The sequence below is a fragment of the Rhododendron vialii genome, chromosome 13a (assembly GCF_030253575.1).
Source record: "Rhododendron vialii isolate Sample 1 chromosome 13a, ASM3025357v1".
Lineage (NCBI taxonomy): Eukaryota > Viridiplantae > Streptophyta > Magnoliopsida > Ericales > Ericaceae > Rhododendron > Rhododendron vialii.
In genome coordinates this window covers 17,527,844-17,554,034 of record NC_080569.1, presented here as the reverse complement: position 1 = coordinate 17,554,034, position 26,191 = coordinate 17,527,844, and the positions used below count along the sequence as shown (strand labels likewise).

General features: G+C 46.4%; 2 protein-coding genes across 4 annotated transcripts; both read right to left on the bottom strand.

The window, feature by feature from the left end:
- Positions 1 to 15,828: 15,828 nt before the first annotated feature.
- Positions 15,829 to 16,725, bottom strand: LOC131313929 (uncharacterized). The gene is made up of 2 exons (XM_058342423.1): positions 16,525 to 16,725; positions 15,829 to 16,464 (listed from the first exon to the last, which is right to left on the bottom strand). The coding sequence occupies exons 1-2, from the start codon at positions 16,723 to 16,725 to the stop codon at positions 15,829 to 15,831; spliced, it is 837 nt and encodes a 278-aa protein (XP_058198406.1).
- A 3,438-nt stretch (positions 16,726 to 20,163) lies between these two features.
- LOC131313744 (putative E3 ubiquitin-protein ligase LIN-2) lies at positions 20,164 to 25,989 on the bottom strand. Of its 3 annotated transcripts, XM_058342237.1 has the most exons (7): positions 24,713 to 25,989; positions 24,451 to 24,604; positions 23,394 to 24,361; positions 23,120 to 23,267; positions 22,136 to 22,387; positions 20,907 to 21,216; positions 20,164 to 20,460 (listed from the first exon to the last, which is right to left on the bottom strand). In XM_058342237.1, exons 3-5 carry the CDS (start codon positions 24,212 to 24,214, stop codon positions 22,355 to 22,357), a joined length of 1,002 nt encoding a protein of 333 aa, XP_058198220.1. In that variant the 5' UTR covers positions 24,215 to 24,361; positions 24,451 to 24,604; positions 24,713 to 25,989; the 3' UTR covers positions 20,164 to 20,460; positions 20,907 to 21,216; positions 22,136 to 22,354. The 3 variants fall into 3 exon arrangements, with proteins under 3 accessions (XP_058198220.1, XP_058198221.1, XP_058198222.1); XM_058342238.1 differs by having other exon boundaries at positions 22,136 to 22,398; positions 24,451 to 25,989; XM_058342239.1 differs by having other exon boundaries at positions 22,136 to 22,398; positions 24,451 to 25,919.
- Between the last annotated feature and the right edge of the window lie 202 nt (positions 25,990 to 26,191).

Below are 26,191 nucleotides of genomic sequence, written 5' to 3'. Positions count from 1 at the left end.
GTACTTTGATACTTTGACTTGATACTTTGACTTTTGGGATAGGGCCTGCTTGCCCTTTTGACTTTTGGGCGAGTGTGCCTTGATACTTTTAGTCCTGCCTGGGCCGTTGTGCCGCTTTGATACTTGATACATTTCCACCTTTACGCTTTGACATAGTAGTAAAAAATTTCTGCATTTTCTGTTTATCGTTTTCCCTTGCTTTAATGAGATTTCTTAAAGGAAAAGAACAAACCACCTACTAATATCTAACATGCATTGATGAATGCTCTGAATCGACAAAAAGACACTTGCACATGTACACGGTTGACTTAGCTCGAAGAATAGAGGGACAGAGAAGTCCTAGGATACGACACATACCCCAGACACGCGGAGGATACAGGAATTTTGGGCATTAGCAGGCCAAAACCCGACATTCTCCTAAACGAAGGAAACTGACCCTTTGAAAAGACAACATAGATGTATAACGATTTGTACGAACCGCCAAAACTGGTACCATTGACCTTGTGCGAGGAAAATACCGAAAAAAGCTAAAAATGCCACAAAAACGGACATAAGACGCAAAAGATGACTCGATATGGTCCCGGACTGAAACCGACGCCCTCATATAGTCACATAAGTCCTATGTAACATGTACGGTATGACAAGACTTGGCGAAAGCCCTTGAAACGGGATTTGACCTCCCGTATCTTTGATTTTAGCTTGAAACGGGCCACCGAGGGTCCGAAATCTCCATCGGGCGTGGCTTTTGGAATCCGGCGCCTTGCCATAGCCCCAAACGACATTTGTGACTTGTAGGAACCAACAAATAGCCAAAGCCAGCCCCAGAATCGAAAACAACCATGCGAGGGCAGTAGCTGCTGCAAACTGGTTTCTGGTGAGCCTTACTGGCGTACGCCAGGAATTTGACCCTGTACGCCAGTAGGCGGGGGACATGCATACGCCAGTCATAAACTGGCGTACGCCAGGTTTCTGAGTGCCAGATCCACTTGACTGACCAACTTTCCTTTTTCAGGGGGCACTTTGTTTTTACCCTCACACGGTTTCTGAGCTCCCAAAAAGCAGTGTCCTTTGCAGGGGGTGTAGTTTGGAAGGTAGCATGATATTTGAATGAAGTATCAGTAGATGGAAAGAATGGCCAAGGCCTATAAAGCTGGGACACATGCATTGTGGCCTTCACGGCTGCATTGCTTCCCATTTTCTTCAGTATACTCCAGCATTTTCCATGGATAACCCCCTCCCAACTTTGCTTAGGCCCTGGTTGGCGCAATTTCTAAGCGTTAACTGGCTCAATTTCCAATATCACGGCCTTGCCTCGTTCCGTTTTCTTAGACACGTGCCGCTCCGCCCGGCACTCCTACAGGCTGCCCTCAGATTCTACGACCCTGACGTCCATATCTTTCACTTTGGCGATGACGAGATGTGCCCGACCGTTGAGGAATTCCAGGCGTACCTCCGGACCTTCTCGTCCCCTATGCTTGTTGTTCCGCCTTATCAAGCGAGCATGCCCAAACTGCTTGCCAGCTCGCTCAACATTTCTCGGGGTTTGGCGAACACGATCCTTGAGGGCGGCCAACTGAACATCATGCGGCTGATTGAGATGTACAATCTAGACGGCGATTTGGACAGCGATGAGGTTCAGGCGCGTCGTTGCTTTGCCTTAGTAATCTGCCTGCTTGCCGCCTACCTGCTTGTTCCGGTCCACGAGCAAGTCAGCCCTTCGCTTGTGAGCGTTGCTGCCCAGATGGGGGCACGAAGGAACGCGATCCCTTTGGTCCTGGCTGAGACGCTCTTGGGTTTGGATCTGGTATATACGGGCCAATCGGTCGTTTTTAGCGAGAGCCCGCTTTTGCTTCAGGTAACCTCACTCAGCTCACCTTTTTCCGACTTTTCACACGTTCTTGTTTTACCTCGACGCTCGGCTTAGGCTGCTTCCTAGCTCCTTACTTGTCTTTTCGCTCAGGCTTTATCTGACTTCTTACTTGTCTTTTCGCTCATGCAGTTGTGGTTGTCGGACAAATTGAGTCTACTGCACCCACCAGTGGCGGGTTGGAATCTCTTTCCGAAGAGGATTCATCAAAGGGAGATGCAGTACCCTGACATGGATATAAAAGGCTGGTACGAGTTCATGCAGCAAATGCAGCCTGATGAGATCGCCTGGAGGTGCCCTTGGCTGGACCTCCTGGATATGGCTATTTACTCCGATGGATTCGACAGGATGGTGATCGCAGGACTGACGAGCTTTACCTTCTACATTCCCGGCCGTGTCCTTCGACAGCTAGGCGCCTCTCAGGAGAATCACCGTGTTAGCATTGGGGACTTCCGTGTCCCGAATTTCATTGCCCAAACACTCAATGGTTACCAGAGGCGCTGGGGTCTTAGAGCCCTTCAGGCCGAGATGCCAGACTTTAACACAGGGTTAAGGAAACGCTATAGACAGTGGCTGAGAGCGGATGTGAACGCAAGGGAAAACATTCACTGACTCCGGGCCACTTTGCTATGCTTAGAATAAACTGTGAGCCGTTAGGCTTCTTAAGCATTTTGTTCTGTTTTTCATGCTTTAACTGTTTTAAGGCTTTTATGCTCATCTTATGTATTAGAAGTAGTAGTTTGCAATAAAGTTGAAAGACGATGGGTTTCCCCTTTTCTGATTCTCTTCAATGCGGCTTTGACTTGTGCTCGACCTTCTCAAACTGCGACGTGGACCCAAAGATGTCAACCCCGGATCAAAGCTTTGATGGAATGTGACCGAATCTCAAGGTGAGATTGCCTACGTATCCCTTTTCAAGGAATCAGGTCAGAACGTAGTTCAGGCAAGGGTTCGCTCGTGTATTTTACCTCTCCTTTTACGCTCCAACTTTTGCCTAAAACCGCCTTTTCAGGTTTTCGGCCTAGCGAGCTTTTGACTTTTGCCTATTTATTTTTGCCTAGAACCGCCTCCTTAGGTTTTCGGTCTAGCAGGCTGCTCTAACTTTTGCTTGGAATCGCCCACCCTTGTGGTTTTCGACCCAACGAGCATCTCTCAGGGATAGTAACGCTTGAGTTGATCCAGGTTGACCAGGGCGTTGAATTCGTTACCGTCGAGGTCGATGAGCTTAGCAGCACCCCCGGATAGGATGGTCTTGATGATGTAAGGCCCGGATTGCTTCGGCTTGAATTTCCCGCGGGGATCAAACACTGGGGCGCGGATTTCCTTTGTGACCATGTCTCCTTCGACCAAGCCCCTAGACTTCACCTTTTTGTTGAATGCGCGAGCAATTCGACGCTGATACCCACAAGGCCCGGAGCCTTCTCTCATCAAACAACATCAGCTCGACAAACCTCCCGCTCAACCATTCAGACTCCTTGAGACCACTTTCAGCCATGATTCTTAGTGACGGGACCTCAAGCTCGATGGGAAGCACTGCGTCCATCCCATAGACCAAGGAAAAAACAGTTGCACCAGTTGAGGTGTAGATTGACGTTCGATACCCCCAAAGGGCGAGAGGCAGCTGCTCATGCCAATCCCTCGCAGACTCGGCAGTTTTCTTGATGATCATCTCGACATTCTTGTTTGTAGCTTCGACCGCTCCGTTTGTTTGTGGGCGATAGGTCATTGAATGGTGGATCTCGATACCGAATTCCTCAAAGAGCTCTAGAACCCTCCCTTTGAAATGACTCCCGTTATCTGACACAAACGCCTGAGGGACCCCGTACCGATAAATGATGTTCTTTCGAATGAATTGAGCGACCTGAACCGTTGTCAGCGTCTTGTAGGATTCGGCCTCGACCCATTTGGTGAAGTAGTCTATTGCCACTAGTATGAACCTATGTCCGTTCGAAGCAGACGGCCTGATCATCCCAATAACATCGATGCCCCAAACAGAGAAAGGCCATGGTGAAGTCATGCCATACAATTTAGACTGAGGGACATGTTGTAGGTTCGCGTGGATTTGACATTTGTAACAGCGCCGCACGTAGTCGATGCATTGCGATTCCATTGTAGATCAGTAATAACCCTGCCTGAGGATCTTCCTAGTGAGCATGACGCCGCTCATATGAGGCCCGCAGACTCCCTCGTGAACCTCTTCCATTATCCTTGTTGCTTCGACGCCGTTGACACAGAGCTTGTGCATCCCACAATGAGACCTTCGATACAACTTCCCCCCACAGATGATGTACTGAGAAGCCAACCTCTGTAAAGCAATCCGATCCTTCTTCGTGGCCTCGGCAGGAAACTCCCCGCGTTCCACAAAGTTCCAGATGTCATGGTACCAGGGTAGGCCATCATCGACATCATCAATGGCGTTGACATACTCATAAGCAGGCAAGTCCCTTTGTCCAATCACAATTGGCCACAACTTAACGCCCATTGGAAGTTCGATCATTGAAGCCAAAGTCGCGAAAGCATCGGTGAACTGATTCTTCAAGCGTGGGACATGGGTGAAAGTCACCTTATTGAAGCGAGGAATCAGTTCTTCCAAATCTTGGTGATAAGGCTTCAGCTTTTCCTCATGAACCTTCCAATCTCCATTGGCTTGGGAGACCACCAAGTTTGAATCTCCAATTACTTCGAGCTTCTCGACCCCTAAGGCCACGGCCGCCTCCATTCCGACGATGTAGGCCTCGTACTCAGCTTGATTGTTGGTAACATCGAAGTTCAATTTGAAAGCAAGCGATATGTGGGCGCCGGCTGGCGTGATCAACAACACTCCAATCCCAAATCCCTTTTGGTTGGTAGCTCCATCAAAATAGAGCGTCCATACTTCCTCGACCACTATCAACACCTCCTCGTCTGGGAAAGTGAAATCCACGTCTTTCGGGCCATCGATCGGGTGATCGGCCAGAAATTCGGCCACGGCACACCCCTTTACAGACTTTCTTGTGACGTGTTGGAGTTCGAACTCAGCCAGCAGAAGCAACCAACGTGCTAGCTTATGGGTGAACGCGGGTTTCTCGAACAAATACTTGATAGGGTCCATCCGAGAAATCAGTCTCATCGAATAGGCTAGCATGTAGTGTCTAAGCTTTCTGGTAGCCCAAACCAGCGCCCAACATGTCTTCTCCAGAGGGGTATAGTGCTCCTCGGACCCCACCATTTTCTTGCTTAGATAGTACACAGCTTTCTCGACCCCATTGCTTCCTTCCTGTGCTAGTAGACATCCCATGGCTGTTGGAGAGACGGACAGATAAAGAATCAACGGTCGACCTAGTGCAGGCGGCATTAGTACAGGCGGGTTCTGCAAATACCTCTGAATAAACTCGAAGGCGGCCTGGCATTTCTCTGTCCATTCGAACGGGACCCCCTTTTTGAGCAGACGGAATAACGGCTCGCAGGTTAGAGTTAGCTTGGAGATGAACTTGCTGATGAACTGGACCTTCCCTAGAAAGCTTCGCACGCCTTTCTCGGACTTTGGTGGCTCCATTTCGAGAATCGCCTTGATTTTGGAAGGGTCTACTTCAATTCCCCTTGCAGTGATGAGAAATCCCAACATCTTGCCTGCCGTGACTCCAAATGTGCACTTTTGTGGGTTCAGATGCACGTTGTACTTGCGAAGCCTTTCGAGAAACTGCCTAAGTGAAGGAAGATAGTCCTTTTCCTCCTTTGCCTTCACAATCATGTCGTCAACGTAGATCTCAATGGTCTTATGGATAAAGTCATGGAACAAGGTTGTTTGGGCCCGTTGGAAAGTACATCCGGCGTTCTTCAGCCCAAATGGCATCTTCACATAGCAGTAAGTGCCCCATTCCGTGACAAACGTTGTTTTCTCTTGGTCCTCGGGTGCCACAGAGATTTGGTTGTATCCGGAGAATCCGTCGACAAAAGAGAGCAAGGCATGCCCCGTTGTGTTGTCCACAAGCACGTCAATGTGTGGCAAGGGAAAACTGTCTTTGGGGCTTGCCTTGTTTAAGTCCCTGAAGTCGACGCAGACTCGGATCTTCTCATCCTTCTTGGGGACAGGCACGATGTTGGCAACCCATTTGGGGTACTCTGCAACCCTTATGAATCTTGCATCAATCTGCTTGGTAACCTCCTCCTTGATCTTCTGAACCCAATCCGGCCTCATCCTGCGGAGTTTTTGTTTGACGGGGACAGCCCCGGGCTCCAACGGGATTCGATGCTGCACTATTTCAGGATCAATGCCGGGCATATCCTTGTGGGACCATGCAAAAACCTCGGGAAACTCTTTGAGAAGCTCGATTGTTCCAGCGTGATTTTCCGGGGACAGATTTGCACCAATTTTCATCATGTGGGGGTCATCCTCGTCTTTCAAATTTACAAAAACTACTTCTTCTTTTAGAGGCTGAGCACGCCTTTCGTCTTCCTTTTCGATGAGGGAACGCAACTTAGCGGGGATACTCCCGTCGAAGTTTGTTCCTTCATCGTCAGGGTCGACACAGTTTATATAGAAGCTAGCAAAGTAGTCAAAAGTAGGATCATGCATTTCATAAAGCCCAACAGGGTTGCCAAGTACAAACGACTCGAACTCAAAGTAGAAGCTACGACGTGGAGGGCCGAGAGGCACAAACTCCGACTCTGAGCTAGACTTAGACTCGACAGACTCTGTGTCAGATTCAGATACATCGTCAATGCATGTCAGACGCGGAGTGAAAATGCAGTTATTAATACTTCCCTGCGCCTTCACAATGAGGGAGGTGGGATCCTCGAGAGCATCTGATGAGTCGGGCCCAAGCATCAGCACTTCAGCTTCCTCACCCTTGCCAACCAAACCTACTTGGGAGAACAGCATCTCCAGACCCCCTTGATCGAAAGCCTTCAGCCAGTCAAACTTCTCCTTGGTCCGACTCAGCCGTTTCTCGAATTCCCCTTTAGCAAGCTTCTCTTCGGCTGTTTCCTCTTCACCGTTGGACCAGGTGTCCGCGGCAAAGATTTCGAATCCTGGCAGCCAAGCGCGAGTCTCTGGATCCCAAAACGGCTCTATCTGTCCCGAATGAGCAGAGCCTCCTCCTTCCCTAACAAAATAGCTATCGGGGTTACCAAAAAGGGTCCGAGGTTTTCCCGTGTCTTTCCTCTTTTTGGCCCCTTTGGCCGACGGAGTGTAACCTAGACCAAAGCGGCCTTCGGTGGAAGGAAAGGCAGGGAACTCATCGATCCCTTGTTGGTTAACCCCGAGTCCTAAGCCAGGCATGAATGACATTTTCCTCATCATTTCGAGGACAGTTGAGCTTATGGTGAAATCATCATCCATGGCGATGGCGAGGACTGAGCCAGATGTGTCGAAAGAGAAATCCCCCAAAGTCTGAGTCTTCTTCTCCGTGCATAATGCCCAAGACAGGGGTTCCGTCATCCGCGAGCGGGCGGATCCCAGAGTCTCCGCAGATTGTCAAAGTCCCGGTAGGGAGCCCCAGCATGACCTTCTGGTGCAGAGTTGAAGGTACCGCCATGATGTCGGCCCTATGGAGCCATGGCCTGCCCAGCAGCAGGTTAAAAGTAGCAGGGACATCGACTACGTGGAATTCTACGTCCATCTCAAAGCCCTCAGCATCCAGTTTCAGAATCAGAGTTCCTTCCACCACGCGGCGAGTGCTGTCGTATGCTTTGACGGCCAGATTAGGCAACTCTCATCGGGCAAACATTGATGGCAAAACCATTGTCGATCAGCACAGTTGGCACCCAATGTCCCCGGCACTTGACGGTGATGTGCAACGGGCGGTTGTGAGTGGTTCCTTCGACGGGCAGATCCCTCTCGGTGAACGTGACGGAGTGCTTAGAGAGGAGCGGCAGTACAAGAGCAATCATGGCCTTGGGAGTAATGTCAATTGGTACCGTGAGTCGGGCCAATGCGGAGGACAGCTTTTCACGATGCTCCTTTGATGACGATATCAAACCCCAGATAGACACGGCGGCCGAAATTCGTTCGAGCTGTTTCAGAATGGCATCTTCTTCGGGAACCCCACTTGGAAAGACCGGATCATTTCTCTGAGCGGCAGGAGCGATGGTTTTCTGAGCAGGCGGATTGGACGAGCTTCCAACCTGGAGATTAGATGGCTGGAATACTCGGCCGCTCCTAGTGACGTTGGCAACATCCCACCAAGAAGATGAGTCCACAAAATCCCACAGGTTGGCTGGCACCTTTTCCATCTTGCGCTTTCCTTTGTCTGTTGATGCGACTGTTGCGGTCGAGTCTGGCCCCAGAGCCGAGTCCCATTCCAAATCCTCCATCACTAATCCCTCCCCAAAAGCAGGGTCCTGTGCAGCATCTTCCTCAAAGGGTGTCCCCGGATTGGTGACAAACGGAACATCCCAGAATCCTCCGTCGACAAGAGCAGTGTTGACAGTCCACACTTCGTTTCCCATGTTTAGATCGACAATATTGTCCACATCCCAAATATCAGCAGGCAGTGGGGTTTTAACGGTTTCCTCTGCATCCCAAAGGTCGGCAGGAGGTGCATCCAAGACCATGATCGAGCAGTCATCTCCGGGAGCAGAAACAATAGGGCAAAGTTGTTCCATAGAAACAATGTCGAGAGTAGGGTTAAACTCATGGGCGCAGCGGCCGACCATGCCGGTGATCATATTTACCAAAGGTAGCATGACGCCGAGCGGGCGGCGGACATCAGACACGATCTCCCCTTCTTGAAAGTAGTCCCAGTATTCCTCATTGATGTCATCCTGGTCCAAATCAGCCTTGAGACCCTGACCTATTTGCCATTCATCGGGTTGTGGATCCCACACGTATTCCTCGGCTTCTTCCTCGACTTGGTTCAGTTCAGGCTGGTAAAAGAGCGCGAACAAAGAGAGACCGTCCAGGGGGTCAGCCTGTGCCGCATTCCACTAGTCTAGCCACATTTGATTGACTTGAGGGTGCGCGGGAAACCCCATGTACTGTTCGGTCCAATCATTGCAAAGCTCCTCCCATTCCTTGGCTTTGTCTTCCATGGCCCATCTGGCTGCCATCATGTTAACACTTGGCTCAGAAGGAAATGGTATGATTGGACTAAGGTTGCTGGCTGAGGTAATATGGTCGGTGGGGTTGAATATGGTGGAGCTGAGGGTTATCTGGTTTACTTGAGGGTTGGGGTCGTGTTTAGGCAAGGAATTGGTAATGACGTTGGGTTTAGTAAGTGGAGTTGGAAGGGTGCCATTGTCCACCAAATCTTGTATCGCATGACGAAGGCGATAGCAAGAGTCAGTGTAATGGCCAAGCATCTGGTGGTAAGCACAAAAAGCATTAGGGTTATGACTGGGGGGCGGATTTTAAGGAAGTGGAGTTGGGGCTAGAGGCCTAAGGTGTCCGGTTTTGACTAACTTTTCCAATACCGAGGAAAGTGGTGCCTCAAAATTGGCAAAGTTGCGGGGTTGGTTGCGGTTTCGGGGTTTTTGAGGGGTTTGAACTTGGTTGACATCGGCGATGTGATTGGAGCTTTGGGCAGAGGCATTGTTAGCAGATGTCGTGTTGGCATAGTTGTTGCCACCAAATAGAGCAATGTTGTTTCTAGTGTACGCACGGGGCTTTGATTTTGAGGCTGAGGTAGAGGAGGAATTGTCACTTCTGGGTAGAACACCAGTTTGGAGGGCTTCCTCGATGGCCAAACCAGAGTCGTAGAAAGTCTCGAAGTTCGCTCCTTGAACCAACACGAGGTTTTTGGCAAAGTCCGGCTGCAGATTGCGGGAAATGATGCGGATCTGGTCCTTCTCGCTCGGGCGATCAGGCATGAGAGCGGCCTTGGCCCTCCACCTTTGGATGAAGTCCGCGAAAGACTCCTTTGCATTCATCTTGGTTGATTCCAACTCTCGGGTGGTCATCTTGAGCTGGGCATTGTAGCTATACTGAGCATTGAAGGCTGTGCCGATGTCTTCCCATGTCCGTCTCTTGGAGATGTCGAGTGATAAGAACCACTGGAAGGCGGGACCGGCAAGGGTTTGCTGAAACAGCTGAGCCATCGCGTCTTCCCCAACGCCATGTAGTTTCATTGCACCATGATAGGCCAAAATGTGAGTTTTCGGATCTCCAGTCCCGTCAAACTTCGCGAAGTCGGGCATCTTGAACCGATCGGGCAACCTGGCGTTCGGGAATGGGCAAAGGCGATCCATGTCTAGCACTCCTGCCCCTTTTCTTTCGGACTTAGCGACTGCTTCTTCCAATTTCGCCATTTTGGCGATCAAATCTGCCATTTCCGGGCTTGGAGCAGGATTTTCGACCAAAGGGTCCTCTTCGGCAGTGACTAACCGCTCTCGCCTTTCACCGCCTTCCCCTCCTGCTGCAAGAGGAAGTCGTTCTTCGATTAAAGTGCGGAGATTGGCCATAGAGGCGTCGGCCTGATCAGCCCTTTGCTGCATGATGGCTAGGTTGTGCTGGAGATCTGCCAATACGGTAGCGAGATTCGGAGGTGGGACATCTGCCATGGCTAGATGGAGGGGACTCGTGTGGAGTGGTCAGCGGTGAATCCTCCCGTGACACAGTGTAGGCCAGAGCTTCCGTTGCGATCGACTAAGAAACAAACCCCGAATCAAATCTTCAGACGGACCCGACGGATGATCCCAAGTAGGTTTGGTTCTTGATTTCGGATCCCTGCTTTGATATCGACATGACTAGACAGCAAAGCACAAGAACTTAGTGATAGCCTGCAATCATTTTATTCGAAAGAGACGAACATAATGAAAAAAATGAGCATGCCAACGTCGTCGGTGTCTTCCTAGACTCTAAAACTAGAGAGAGTCTGCCTTACGACACTCGGACATTTGCCATAGAATCCTCAGATTTTCTTTTCGACGGTGTATCCTTGATTGAATCGACTGTCACTAAGAGATGCCAAAACAGCCTAAGCCTTTGACTTCCTTCCTTCTCGAAGTTTCAACGTTTGATTTTGGAACAACTCGGTGTAGATGGCGTGATACCGTAACCGAAATGGCGTAAGCAGCACTGTGCCGGAGCCTGAGCGGTGTAAGTGTTTAGCACTTTTAACCTGAGTAGTGTAAGCATCACGACATTCTCTCCGTTGTTCCTAGTTTTTCAGTTTGAAACCTCGATCGGGCGTTAAATAAAGACTTAGAAAGTATTGATTTCCCGAAGCTTCATTGATTAAGGACTTGAAAACTTTTGGTAACGCGCAACATCGAGATGCACGACTCGTCATCGGTCCATGGAAATGTCGAACGGGCGCAAGACAGGCTCGACAAAAAAAACGCCCTAAAAGCCGCCCTAGCATGCTCCTACGCAAAATGGTCATGAATGTATGTACAGGCATGCGATAAGGAAAGCGGTAACACATAGACAGGATATAGGGGTTAGATGTAAATAATCCTACCCTGCGGGCCCCTGTCTTAGGTTGAAAGGTTCTAGTGCTTTGTAAGCGCTTGTAGAGGCCGATTTTAGCTTAAGGGGTTCCTCTGACTAGAGCCGCGATATACCTCCCATTGCAACGCGTAGAGCAAAGCAATGGTCGAACGATAGTACGACTCATCATCGTCCAAGGTTGTTGGGCGTTCGAGGACCCCGGGCTCCAATAAATTGTGCCGGTTACCTAAAACACCTCAACGGGGCTAACCAACCATCGATGCGAACGGAGAATGCTGAAGAATGATTCGACGAGAGAGAAATGCAACGCTTTGGAAAAATGCCTTTTGAAGTTTGGCCCACTTTTATTAATCAATACTTGGAGAAAAATTACATAAGCGAACAATAGTAAAAAGCCCCAATTCGGATTGGTCGGATGCTGAGATCCTGTTACGTTACCATTCCATTCTTCAGCAGCGCGAAGCGTACTGCTTTTGACAGACTTTTGGAAAATTGTTCATTTATGTATTAATTGCCAAATACCAATTAATGCAATGAGTGTTCCCCAGCAGAGTCGCCACTGTGGGTACGCGCCCCGGAAAATTTTATTTGTAAAATTGGGTGCGGCCCTCTTTGGAAAAGCGCGACAAAACGCTTCGATTTAGAGTCGCCACTCGGGTTTCAGCAGTTATGCACCTAAGGAACTGAACTCGAAAACGTTTGCTACGTTGGTTTGATTTTGAAAAAGGCTTGTAGACTGGACCGTCATCACCTTCAATATCTGAGGTTCGGGAGCCAGGTTACGAGAGGGGAAGGGTTTTATGGCACCCCTCTCGCCCAATCCGGAGATCGGTTTCTACTCGGGCATTTTGTAAAACATTTGCATTTTTCTCTCATTAATCATTTGTAGCCAATTAGGGAGGGGGAACAGTTAATGGGGATTAAATACTGTAACAAGTTGCATTTTATGTGACAAAATGTTTATGGATGATTTGCTTGCAATAGTAAAACATAGATTGAGAACAAGCACCGAGAGTAGCCTGAATAAGTTGGAGAACGCTGCCCCGAGGGACGTGAGCAGGCCCTGCACCAGCATGCACTGGCCGAACCACGGCATGCTGATGAGACCTGCGCACGCCACAACTAAACTGGCGTACTCCTCTTATTTAATCTCACAGTCTTTGTTTGCAATCCTCTGGGCTCTGGAATGGGACCAGCGCACACCCAGGACAAACCACGCAGTTAAATAGTAGCATATGAACAGATTACAGACAGTTGAAATGGCTTGAAGCCACAAAAGACAACAGAATACCCCAAAAATAGTGTGGGGACATAAAAGAGGCCAAGACTAAGCTGAGATGCAAGGGCCATCCACTGGATCTTGGGAAAGACTGCCGTACGCCAGTCAAAGGACACCGTACGCCAGTTATTTCCCTTACCCAGTGCTTGGCTTTGCATCATCTGGGCTTTGGAACATGACTAGAAGGATCCCAGAGGCAACAGATAAGAAGTAAGCATTTAACTATTACAGCTAAATAATTCTAAATATAGAAAGCAGTAAAGATGGTTATTAGCATGCTGAGGTGATGACAGAAATGTAAACAGATAAAAATGGACGATCGATGATCCCCATGCCAGTAGTGCACATACTGCCATGACCGGCGTACGGCATCACTGTACTGGCGTGCGCCACGCTTCATCTCACATGATTGTTATATTTTACCAGCTTAAGGCCAGGACTAGTATTGAATACTAGCCTGGACCCTACTGGTTCCCCTTAGGAGCCGAAAACAGAAAGCCACACAAAGGTGGTATACCTTTTTGTGTTGAGGTTTGAAGGTGGTATTGAGCTTTAAGGTTGAAGATGGAGGTTGGATGATGACTGAATGACAATGGGGTGAATGGGAGCGGACTCCTTTTCTTTCTCTTTCAATGGAGAATGAGAGATAAAGAGAAAGAGAAAGAGAGGAGAGGAAAGGGGTTGGACTCTTTAATGTGGTTAACCCCTTGCAAATGAATGCAATTGGGGTATTTATAAAGGAGAGAGAGACTGAGATCAGGGCTGATCAGCTGGGGTTAAGGGTTGGTTGGGTTAAGGAGAGGAGGCTCCCATGCATTAAATGCATGGGACTAGGTGATGGGGTGTGGAGGAGAGAGAGGGGAACATCCCTGCAGAGTACAATCATCAGGGGAACTGTAGCCTACGTCAGGGTGGCTACCAAAGTCTCGTCCATGTGGCTGAATAAAGTTGATTTGACTGGGATTGACTGGCGTGCGCCACATATGGACCGGCGTGCGCCAGTAAAAATTGAGTCAATGGCCGATGACCAACACGTGGCAGTTAACTGACGTGCGCCAAGGGAACAATGGCGTAAGCCAGTTTGGTTTTTGCTGGGGCTGTTTGGCTCTGGTTTGAAGGGTTTGAAATGGGTTTAAAAGAGGTTCGGGACGCTCAAAGCTCAAACACACCTTCATCCTCAGACTGTTCTCGACCCTTAATCATCATTGGGGCAATAAAAAGTTCGAGAAATAGCGTTATCTAGATGGTCCAGAATGGGGTGTCTACACTGCCGAGCGTAAGCCAGCGAGTAGGGCTTCATATTCGGCCTCGTTATTAGTGGCCGGGAAGTCGATGCTTAGAGAGCTTTTTCATGAAGTGTGCCACAAGGGGAAACTAAGACAACCCCTGCCACGGCTCCGTTCCTGTTGGAAGCCCCGTCAACATGTAATCGCCAGCTGTCGCCTTAAAAGAGTTGCCAAGGCGTTGGTACTTTTGTTCACTCTGTGATAGGTTGGGGAGTGGAAGTGTTAAGAGTATCCGTATCTTCCTGTGTTAATTCTACGATGAAGTCGACGAGAATTTGACCCTTTATAGCTGTTCGTGGCTCGAAATGGATGTCGAAGTTTGCTAATTCAACTGCCCACTTGGAGACCCTGTTGGAAAGATCAGCCTTGCAAAAGAGGCTTTTAAGAGGGTGCTTCGTTAAGACAGTTATGGTGTGGGATTGGAAGTAGGGGAGGAGTTTCCTGGCTGCTGAGATGAGAGCGAGTGCCAATTTCTCGAGTGGTGAATACCGTGTTTGCGCTGGGAGAGTGTTTTGCTTGTAAAGTAGATGGGAAAGTCGTTTGTGCCAACTCGCCGTACCAAAGCTGAACTGACTGCGTGGGCGGAGACGGTAAGATATAGATACAAGGTCTCGTACTCCTTTGGTTTCACAAGTAGATGGGCCGAGCTTAAGTATTCCTTGAGTTCGGTCAAAGCGGAGTTGCAATCCGCGGTCCATTCAAAACTGCGTCGACTCTTGCCTTTCAAGGCATGGAAGAATGCGTAGCATTTGTCTGAGGATGCTGATAAACCGGTTTAGAGCCGCTGCCATCCCAATTAGCCTTTGTACTTCCTTGATTATCCTTGGTGGGCGCAGGTCTTTGATGGCTTTTATCTGGTTTGGGTCGGCCTCAATACCACATCGGGTGACCAGGTGTCCAAGGAATTTCCCGGCGCTTACGCCGAACGCGCACTTTTCAGGGTTTAGTCTTAGCTTGTGTAGCTTAAGGATTTCAAAGACTTCTGCCAAGTCTTGCAGGTGGTTGGATTCCTTCTTACTCTTGACAACGAGGTCATCAATGTAGGCTTCCACGGTGTGGCCGATTTGTTCTTGCAACATCTTGAATATTGCTCTGTTGAATGTTGCGCCTGAATTCTTGAGCCCAAAGGGCATGACGGCGGTAGCAAAAGATTCCATATGGTGTGATAAAAGCAGTTTTCTCCATGTCGTCGGGGTCCATGGCAATTTGGTGGTAGCCATGGTAGGCGTCTAGGAAGCTTAGCAGAGAATGGCCTGCCGTTGTGTCCCCAAGTTGATCAATCTTCGAGAGTGGGAACCAATCCTTTGGACAAGTGTCGTTGAGATTGGTATAATCCACGCAAACTCGCCATTTGCCGTTTTTCTTCTTAACGACCACTGTGTTGGACAACCACGTTGGGTATTGTACTTCTTGGATGGCGTTAGCTTCCAGCAAATGTTTGACTTCTTCAATGACGGCGTCAGCGTGTTCGGCTGCAAAACGCCGCGTCTTCTGGATGACAGGCTTGGCATCTTTCTTGATGTTGAGAGAGTGACTGATGAAATCAGGATCGACCCCCGGCATCTCGTTGGGGGTCCAAGCAAAAACTTCTATGTTTTTCTTGAGGTTTTGGAACATTTCTTCACGGTCGGCCTCGCTGATGGAAGAAGCTGATTAAGAGGAATCGGGAGCCATCCTCGTTGATGGGCATTTGGACGAGGTCCTCTTCTGCTTTGTCTTCAGCTTGCTGGTCGATGTCATCGATCACGACAATGTCTGGGACTTCGACCCATTGCACTTGCTTGGCTTTGGTGGAATTGTGGACGGCTGAGACGTAGCACTTTTTGGAGGCTATTTGGTCTCCTCGTAGATCTCCCTGTCTCCCATCGATACTGATGAAGCGAACGACCTGGTGGTAGGTTGAGGCGATTGCTTGCATGTCGTGTAGCCAAGTTCGGCCATGAATGGCGTTGTATGGGCTAGGTACGTTGACGACGATGAATTCGACACTCAATGTTTTCGAGCCAACGACAACTGGTAAGAAGATTCAACCAAGTGGCCAAACGGGTGCTCCGTTGAATCCGATGAGGGATACTTCGGCGGGTTGCAAAGCCGACTCTGGGAGATCAAGCTTTTTGAATAAGTCATAGTACATTACCTCCACCGAGCTTCCCTGATTGATTAGAATGCGCCTGACGTCATGGACTCCAATTTGGACGGTTACGACGAGGGCGTCGAAGTGTGGTGTTTGCACATGTTCGAGATTGCGCTCAGTAAACGTTATTGTCCATTTGGGTAACTCTTCTGGACGTGGACGTTTGGATCCAGGTCCTACCGTGAGTACATGCTTGGAGGTGGATGCGTGATTGAGGTCGGCCCGCAGGTTAGTTTCAGATTCCTTTGTCATGGGGCCGTGAATAACATGTATCGTCAGCCGCGGTTCATTTGGGTTGGGATTGCCAGCAGGTGGACGGGTGGGTGCTTTGGTTCGATCGATGTACTGATCGAGATGGCCTTGTGTTGCCAAACGCTCCAATAGTGCTTTGTATGGTGCGCATGCCGTTGTGTAATGACCGAGCTCATTGTGGTATGAGCACTTCTTTCGTAGGTTTTGATCTGGTTGGCCAGTGTCTGTGCCCAGCTTTCCTGTTGGCCATTCGAACCACGGTTGCCTCATGATTTCCTTCAAGAAAGACCAGATGGGTTCTTTGAAGTATGTGGTTTCGGCCACATAGTCGTGTACTTTCGGCTGGCGCTTCTTTCCTTCTTTGATGTTGTGGACAAGTTTCTTTGGCTGAGGCTGCTGCGTTGCGACTGGTACCGGTAGCTGAGGTGTGACCGTTGGGAGGCTCGTAGTCGAGTTCGTTAGCCCTTGAGCTGCACGGTCCTCGTAAAATTCTTCAAGAGCGCAGAACCGTTCCACGATGCGCATCAACTCGCCCATGCTGTGGGGTGGGCAAATAGCAAGTTCATCCAGGATCTTGCCGTTAATTTCCAAGCCATTTTTGAAGGTTCTTGCGGCCCAGTACTCGTCGATTCCAGGAATTTCATTGAACAATTGCCAGTATCGTTCGGCGTACTATCGGAGAGTTTCAGATGGGAGTTTCCGCATTTGGGACAATGACTCAGGCTCCTTGGCGGTCCTGTTGCTTGTGATAAAGCGAGTGTTGAAAGCGCGTTTAAGGTCGGCCAAGTTCCGTATGGATCCAGCGAGCAATTTGTTGAACCACTGGAGTCCAAGGGAGCCGAGGCTGGACGGGAATGCTTTGCATTTGATTTCATCCTTTGTGGTGCACAGCTCAATGGTTTGACGGAAATGGATCAGGTGGGTGTAAGCTTCGCAAGTGGTTGGATCGAACTTTGTAAACTTTGGCAGATGGAAGTTGGGTTCGGCCGTCGTGTTGATTATGTGGGACATGAAGGGAGAGACGCCGAGGTCCTTTAGTCGTCGCTCGAAGCCAGGGCGCAGTGGCTTGCCATGCCCATCCGTCTTTGTTCTTTTATAGTCTCTATTTGGGGATTTTTCATGGTTTCGATACCGAAGCTTGTCTCGTAAATCTGCTGTCGTTCGGTGAAGGCCGTCAACAGACTTTCCTCTGTCTATGTGGGTCTTGGTTTTGTTGTTCGGCTGTTTGATATGCACGCCTTTCCCGTTCCGTCGAGCCTGGTTGTTATGGTCAAAATTTTCTGCTGGGGTTTCCCCTGGACGTTCGGATACATGGCTTCTGGTCTCCACGGAATCTCGGCTACGGTGGGAAACCGTTGTGCGAGAGAACTCCGCGCGACCAGTCGAGTATGTGCTTGTAAACGACTCAGTATCCTTGGTGTTGGTTTGATCGTGGTGGCTCTTTGAGCGGTGTGTTCCGGATGTTGTAGGCTGTTTGTAAAGTATGATTTCCCTTGCATCTCCTGGGTCTGGTGTGATGCCAAGGCGGTCCTTGACGGAGCCGCGATGGCCGGTTCCGGGAGGACGCTCGTGTGGTGGTGGTGGGGGTGGTGTTTGCTTTCGTCGCCTCCCGCTTCTGTCTCCCTGTATCTGTTGTTTCATTTGGGCAACTTCCGCCCTTAGAGCTGCCAGCTCATTGTCCCTATCTTCGTCGCAACGCTGTAACAAGCGGATGTAGGCCGTTGTTACGTCGTCCGCTGCTGGGGAGAGGCCAGAACTAGGGGGAGTGAAATGGAAATGTGCCTCTCCGAAAATGGTGGAAGGATTGTGTTTCCATTGGCGTCTTTGGCCCCTGAGACGGTGACGTCCGCCAGATCTCCGCCCATGGTGATTGAAGCTGTGGTGGTTGTTGAGAGGAGGAGGGTGAATTGAAGGAGGTTCGAGCCGTTTGGGTCAGAAGTTTAATGATTCACGTCGGGTTCACCAATTGTGTGGCTCGTGATCCTTTGATCTGGGATCCTCCTCCGTTGGTTTGTGGATTTCCTAGCCTTCTCTCTCAATCCTGCACAGTGAACGCACGACTAAGACCTGGCCGGGGTTGCCCGGCAAGGCCCTCCGGCGAGAGGATGAAAATGTGCAGAGAATCAAGTAAGAGACTAGGGTTTTGAGATAGCATAGCGTGTGTGTCGAAGCACGTACCTTTTAGGGTTGCCCTCGCTTTCTATTTATAGAGTCCCCTTAACTTGCCCCCCAAGTACGGGCATGTGCCTTGCACGAGCTTGACGACGTCTCATGACATCATTGGATAGATCTGGTAACCGTTTTTTGGGGTGAGCTGGCATGGCCATGTGCGCTCATCATTATCCTTTGGCATAACCGTTTCAGCACGTGGGAGAGCACGTACCACGATGGGTGGCCGAGCTCCATAATTGGCCGAGCCCAGGGGACAACTCAAGTGAAAAACCTATCGGAGCTGTATCCTTGGAGGTGGCTGAGCTCGGGTGGGCTCGGCGTGAGATGGGCGCCATGTAGGCGGGCAAAAAGCCTTGACTCATTGCCGAGCCCCGGGACAGGCGCTCAGGCACGGCCATGAGTGCCAAGGCTCAGACGGTTATGTTCAGTCTGCCACAATTTCCTTCCATTAGTTGTATCCGATTGGATTGTTAAGAGAGCAAGAATCTAAGTTCCCAGCCTTGATCACCCTGCCGACCCCTTCCCTTTGCCCCTTTGGGTTCACAGGTGCTAAGGTTTGCAAGTAAATTTTGGCATAGCATTAGTGCAAAGTTGTCATGTGGAGTTTCCTTTGGGTTTTTGTTTTTGTTTTTTTTTGAACCGGTGGTTTCCTTTGGTTGATGATATGGTGTTTCGAGGTAAAATCTAAATTGTTTGGACGCTGACTGGCCTTGGGAGCTTTTGCTGAGACCGAACACCAGCTTTTTGGAAAGTGAGCTTCACCATAATTCTAGGGTAAGGCACTTATTCTTTTGTTTTAGGTTAAAACTTTCAGTGATTAGAGAAATTAGACTTACATAAGCGCATAATTCTTCCGCAAACCGTTTATTGGTTTACCTCATGATCCTATTTTGAAGATAAATTAGCAAAAAAGTTGGGATCAGTTTTCTACTCTTTTTGGTCAAAAATTAATTATTGGAGAATATACGTCTAAAGCTCAAGAGAGTTGGGTAAATTCAGCTTAGTTCCTCAATTTTTTTCTCTTTATTGGTTAAGTGAAAGAAATGTAGCTTACGAAGTCTGGAATGGGGTTTAAAATGTCCAAGGCAGGGGAGAAACTGGGTAGACTATTGTCTATTTAGTACACGATGCAAGAATAGTTTATACCATGAGGAGTGTGATATTATTACTGTAGCTAGTTCCTCCTCTCTGAATTATCTCCCTTTCTAGATTATATCCAGCTTCAGCCAACAGTAAAAAATAATACTTATTTCTTTGTTCCATCTTTATTTCACTCCAAACAATCACAGTGTCACTCATCTGATGATTTATACATAGTCTCATTATTCATTATTTCGGAAAATTAAACGTGTACATAGTCTCATTATTCATTATTCCGGAAATTAAATGTGTCCCCTCTATTTCCATTCTTTATCCTATATATCTCTCTGATCCTTCCTTAACATAGTTTCACAATCACACTTGCCTTATGGGTATATCTTTGAGAAGCAAATTGCAGCCAATAATCTTCGGCATGTTTATGTTATTGCACCAGAAACTTTATTCTTTTGAATCTACTCAACCATTGAAGTATATTTGGACTTTACTTCAAAGAGAAGATGTAAATGAAAATGGCTGCAGCATAACGTGGAAGCAATAGTGATCAATTTCACAAGGACAATAATCTCTTTACTTACAGAGAACAAATCCCTGCTTTAAAGGAAAATGCGGCCTAGAGAAACTCTGCACTTTATGTACTTAAAACCACAATCCAACACCACCCCCAATCTTGTGTTTGTCTCTGTGTGTGTGTGTGTGTGTGTGTGGGGGGGGGGGGGGGGGGGGGGGGGGGGGTGGTGGGGAAAGCCGCAGTTGACAGATTGGGTGAAGATTTATTATTTAATATATCTCGGGCAAGAAAACTTTCAAGCATCGAGAAAGAATTGAGTTCTACCGATGAATCTGAGTTTCATTAGGTAGATTTCCGAACTCGAGAAACTGATGCCTCAAACTGCTTGTGATGATTGAAATGAGCTCTTTAGCAGTCCATGTCAGTTGGGATAGATTTCGAAGATGGTTCATCAGCCCCTTTATCCACGAATGAGATTTCAGAAAAACATCCTGTAAGAGAAAGTTATCGTTCAAAACTCATCAAGAAAAAGTTACCACCACATCTTTACTCAACCCTTGTTAGGAGAAATGACGCCAAACATGCTTATTTGGTTCATGTTCTTTAAAGTGACCAAACACTACTCTCTGGTGACAGAATTCAGATCCAGTGACTTTCCAAATATGAGTATTGGCTTATATAAATATATGAGTGAAATAATAACATCATTGTTGAGGGATTTCCTGGAAATCTAACTTTAGATTAGTAAAACAAATGTGGAGTACCCCTTTGGTGTCTAAAAGGAAGCATTCGATTGCACTGCATTTTGCAGGCAACTTTTTATGAAGTTTATTTGCTACAGATGTTTCCCAATTCTGAAGGTAGACTTAGACCAACAGAATTTATTTTCATTCAAGCTCTTCTTTATTGCTTAATGAAGATCCAAAAGAAAGTTTACCTGAACTCTTTATGAGAGCTAGCAAAGTGAACGAAGCAAGCACCTTTTCCTCAGGAGCTCTGTCATGATTCAACGATTCGATCAAACATGGAACAATGGTTGAGCATGCTTCCAATTGAAGATTTTCATCGCTAACCGAATGGAGATTACTGCAGATCCATGACAGAGTGACTAGGCTTGCTCGTGCCAAACACGGAATACCATTTGTTATGGAATCAGAAAGTGCTGATAGGAATCTCTTCTTGCCGCTTGTAAGCAAGACTATAGCTGCTTTCCTATGCCAATTTTGCATTTCTTCGTCCTCTTCATTCTGCACCATTGTCATACAACACACAGGATTGTAGGGGAAAAGTTATAACTGAGACTGAGATTCCTTTACATTCCTTGAAGACTTGAACTGGGAAGCACAGACACCTCTAAAGAAGGTACCCTGCTATTTTGTAGAACTTTCTAAACTCAAACAAGCTTCATACGCTTCAAGAATATGCCTATGAATTAGATACACATGAAAGAATACAAGTATTGTTTCTTACATATTCTCCTCCTTTAGACTTCACTAAGTAGTGTTACATTATATTTTGTTATGATCATTTCATTACAAATGGCATACAATATTTGTTTACCCTAACATATTGCACGTGTCCCCCATGTGAGACATCCTACGATTTTTGAAATTTTACATGTCAGCATTGGTGTCATGTTACATGTCTATGTTATTATGTCTATTGCTCTTAATATGAAGATTTAGATGACATTCCCATCCAAAACTTGTGAAGTAAGCAAATGAAGAGCACAAGAAAAAAAGCTTACAAATTTGTAGTCTGTTTTTGCACGAAAACAAAAATGAGTGCATTCACACTGTTCATTGATTTTGTTTCCGCAACAAGAAAATGGAAATGAAAACTGGAAGCACTACCAAACAGTGAACAGACCTGATTTCAGAAACTGACTAAAGGTAAAGCAAATGAAAACACTTGGGAAGTAGTCCATGATTCAGAGACCTACTGAATCTTAGTGCAGAATGCAGATAAAAATTAGAAGTTATATTAAATTGAAATCCTCTTCGTTTAACATAAGTCGAAGCTTTCACTTCATGGTTTAGGCCTTTTGTTCCTACTAGTTAGCCATCAATTGAAACACCAACTTCAGACATTTTCAAACTCTAATCTACAGGTTCTGATAATAACTAGGAGAATATTCTGATCTTTCTAGCAAGAAGGAAAAATTACCGAATTCATCAACTCTGCAACAATAATATCCTTGCCCTGGAATGAATCATCTGAGTTCTCATCAAAACCAGCTTCTTTCAAAAGCCATTTTTCTGTTGTCGCTTCTCCTGTGTAAGAAAAACGTCCTCCCAACATTAATAGAGCTCTGGCTGATTGTTCTTGGACTAATTCACTACACACTTGACAATCCAAAGCTGCAGTTATTGCCTATACTGCTTCTTATCTGTATACACTGCACTTCAGAGGATCTGCCTGCAACATAACTGCTACTAGATAAGGATCTCCCTCTCGTAAACCATTTGTTTGAGCAAGGCACAAAGGTTCCCTTTGTTTTGACATTAAATAAAATATTTTACAAACAAGAAAACATTTTCATGCAAAATCTTTTACATGTAAAATAATTTTTGTACTTCTATTTTTGGGTGTTTGGTGAGTTCTTAAAAATAGAGCTTTGAACTCTGATACAAATGTTCCAGCACGGCCATAGAAACTTTGAAGTGGGACGCACATTAATGTGTGTGTGTGTGTGTGTGTGTGTGTGTGTGTGAGAGAGAGAGAGAGAGAGAGAGAGAGAGAGAGAGAGAGAGAGAGAGAGAGAGAGAGAGAGAGAGAGAGAGAGAGAGAGAGAGAGAGAATTTTCACCCCAAACAATGAGAGCCGAAGTTCCAATCTTTTTTTCCATTGAAATAGATGAAACGTTTCTGTTTCCTAAGAGACTAAAACAAACACAGGAATCCAGCTTTTCTGATGAAGACAACGCAATATGGCAAAAGCACAATGAATCAAGGAACACATCATAACAAAAGCTATGTCAACACGCATTTGAAATGTATAAGACAGTATTTGATCAGCTCCGTTTCCTGATGACATTTACCTTTTGATTTATTTATTGTTCCTTTTTGTAAATTGTAGAAGTTGAAATATTTTTGTTATCAATCAGAGTAAGAGTTTTATGCACTCATATATTCCTGGGAATAAAATTACCAGAAGATCAAGCTGTAGCAATACGGCTGCAAGCACTGGTCGCTTCTCAACTCGAGCCTTTTGCAGATTGACGAACAAGATATGGATGGTGTTCAAGCTTCCCCATCCACTTTGTAAACCATGTAAGAATCTTATCGCCTGTGTCCTTCTTTCATATATAATTCCGCTTTACTAATATTACAATGAGATGCTAAGCTGTATTTGGATCAAGGATAATTGGGTAATGAAATGAAAAATGAAAGTATTGAACTCATGTAAGCACTAAAAATTATACCTATTAAGGCATAGCAACTCAGTTAGCAGCGCAAAAGCAAGCGATTGAGAATTCCTCTCTTTTCCCGAAGCAAGTAATTCTAGAATAGGACCCGTGTTCAGATTTGTGGCTAGATAGTGCCAGCAGCTTCCATCAGCATGAATGCAACAGAAAATAATTGAAGCAGCTTTAGTCTTCTCACTAACATGCCCCCTCTCCATCCTTTTCACCAACACGCTCAACCCCCAAATAGAAACAACTTGCCTAGCATTCTCAAAATTCTTGTCTTTGCCAAAACCAGTAACAAGTTGATTCAAAAAGTAATAGGCAGCCCCTTGAGGACTGCACTGAACAGCTAATAAAGTTTGCAACTGATCTCCAAACTCCAACACTTGAAGCACTAGTGGAATCCACTCGATTGATGTCATCTGTTTTGCCTTTGGCTTCACTAGATAAAGAAGAATAGCTGCTCTTAGAAACAGACTGCTACTCCTCAGTAATCTCATGACAATAACAAGCTGCGGATCTGAATCCAGTATTATGTGCCTATTAGCGTCATTCCTCATTATAAATTCTGCTAACATTGAGATAGTCAATTCTAGAACCTCATCATCATTGGAAATGAACAAAACCTGTAGCATTCCCTCCATTACTTGTGCATTTGACAATGTTTTCTCAATGCTGGGATCTCCATGTGAATCAAGCCAAGTTTTGGTGATCACATGGATTGCCATTTCACAGTCGGCTAGGCTCTCTGAAGAGCAAATGGTCGTTATTGCCCTTTTGAGATCACTAGGAGGAACATGTGTTTTTCCTGTCATAATTAGGTCATTTATCCCCATACGATTGTCATGCACCAAGCATTGTGTTGGTTTACTTTTGCAGGTAAAAAACCGAAAAGAGTCTGACTTATGCGTCTAGGGCCACAATTCAAATTTCGTATTTCTACAGTTTTGCCTTGATAATCTTCTATGTAACATAGTTCTGTCCTGTCAAGGTTTGAAAAGAGGTTAAAAATGGGTAAAATTTCTCTACGATCATATCGAAACCAACATTTTGAGATGAAATAGGTACCCACTTTAGGATGACAATGTTGCTTGACATTATCTTCATGTGTGCACGCTTTTTTATCTGCTTCCTCATAATCCCATGGATTTATCGAACCTCGACTTCTGTTATCCAGTTCCATAGACCTCCTCTCAACCCGTGTGGAGCCAAAAACAGTTCTATATCTTCCAAAATTAGAGGGAAAAAATACCGAAAACACATGCATAAACTTTAGATAAATTTTTCATACACTATCTAGACAAAAGAGCAAGTCAATCTTAAAAACTTAAAACGATTTATTGACGGATGAATGGGAAGTAAACGAATCTAATGATGTCCTCTCTGAGAATCCATAACTGGTTCTAGAAGGCAAAGGCACAGAAGGAACAGGAGGGGCTTGAGCACCAACTTCAAGCCATTCCATATAGTACAAAGCAAACTGAGTAGTTCCCATGTCCATTTGATCATTATAAGCCTTGCTCAAGTCCTTCATCTTCTCTTTATCAAAATACTCAGAATTCGATAGAAAGTCTCGTTCTTTATTATACCAAATCTTGATATGCAGAAGGTGGGGAAGAAAAAAATGCTCCCAGAGTTCAAGAAGCAAGTGCGTCCGGGCAATAAACGGGGAATCACAGAAAACTTGAAGCAAATGACTTGAGGAAGCCTTATCATTTTCTCAAGCTTGTACACTATGGATAAGTAGAGCTGTGCACAAGCAAAGAAGTGGGAATTTGGGGTTCCACAAGTAGAACCAGAAACAATGCTCAAAAGTCTAATTGAGTTCCTCAATGACTTCATCATTAATGCACTCTTACTCCTTGGGTTTTCAACCAATATCTCAGTACTCTCAATACCTAGTTCCATGTTTGCAAAAATCCCATCGTCCAAATCTTCATTATTCCTTCTTTCCAAACAAGATAGCACTTTCTCTTAATAGATTCGCGAAAAGTTTCATCTTTTAAGTACCTTCCGATGTAGCCACTCAAAATGGAAACAATTGCTCTAATGGCAACTTCATCAATTGCTGGTTCATCTTTCCTTGAACCAACACTCTTAGAATCTGATGAACTCCTTCTGTTGGATGAAATTACTGAATGCCCATTTGGCAAAATCCTCTCTAATGCCTTGTGCTTGGAGCTATCAAAACTTCTCTTGTCATGGCAAATGTATATAGGCAAGGTAATGAACTCATTTTCTGGTCTTTTGTTTCTGTCTCTGAATCTTACTCGTCTTTGGTTTTTGAGGAATTTTCCTTTCTCGAATCCTTCCTCTGACAACAATTCTTGAAGAGATGCCATTCTTTTTCTAATGGGTTTTTGAGATTGTGATGATAAAGGAAAAGATGAGACAGAAGCATTCTTTCAAAGGTACAAAGATAACAGCTGTTTGAAGGAAGAAAGAGCAATAGGTGGTGATGAAGAGACAGAGGAAGAGGAATGAGGACAAAGATTGGTTTTGGTATTTTTCTTTTTGTTTTCCCACCAACCTTTTTGACCATTTGGAGTAGTTTTTCTGTTTGCAAATCGGTTTGGACCGGGATGGCCGGTTCAGGGTGTGTGGACCGTGTGGTCCATCCAAAACTAGTTCAGTGATTCTTGATCATTCCACACCAAAAAATGGTTCTGAACTTATTTCGGTACATACAGTCATCGTTGTTTGGAAGCCTCGATGAATGATAAATTATTTAAGAAGCCAAGAACACCATGTCAGCACGTGATTGTAGCAGGCCGAACATGTGTTCGCTACGTAACGACCGAGCCCGTGCCTTG

Coding starts and splice junctions, on each gene's coding strand:
- LOC131313929 (XM_058342423.1), bottom strand. CDS start 16,725: ATGGGCGAGTTGATGCGCATCGTGGAACGGTTCTGCGCTCTTGAAGAA. Junction 16,465..16,524: donor GAAAGAAGCGCCAGCCGAAA/GTACACGACTAT, acceptor TCTTTCTTGAAG/GAAATCATGAGGCAACCGTG.
- LOC131313744 (XM_058342237.1), bottom strand. CDS start 24,214: ATGGGGATAAATGACCTAATTATGACAGGAAAAACACATGTTCCTCCT. Junction 23,268..23,393: donor GAGTTGCTATGCCTTAATAG/GTATAATTTTTA, acceptor TATATATGAAAG/AAGGACACAGGCGATAAGAT. Junction 22,388..23,119: donor TGCTACAGCTTGATCTTCTG/GTAATTTTATTC, acceptor GTTATGTTGCAG/GCAGATCCTCTGAAGTGCAG.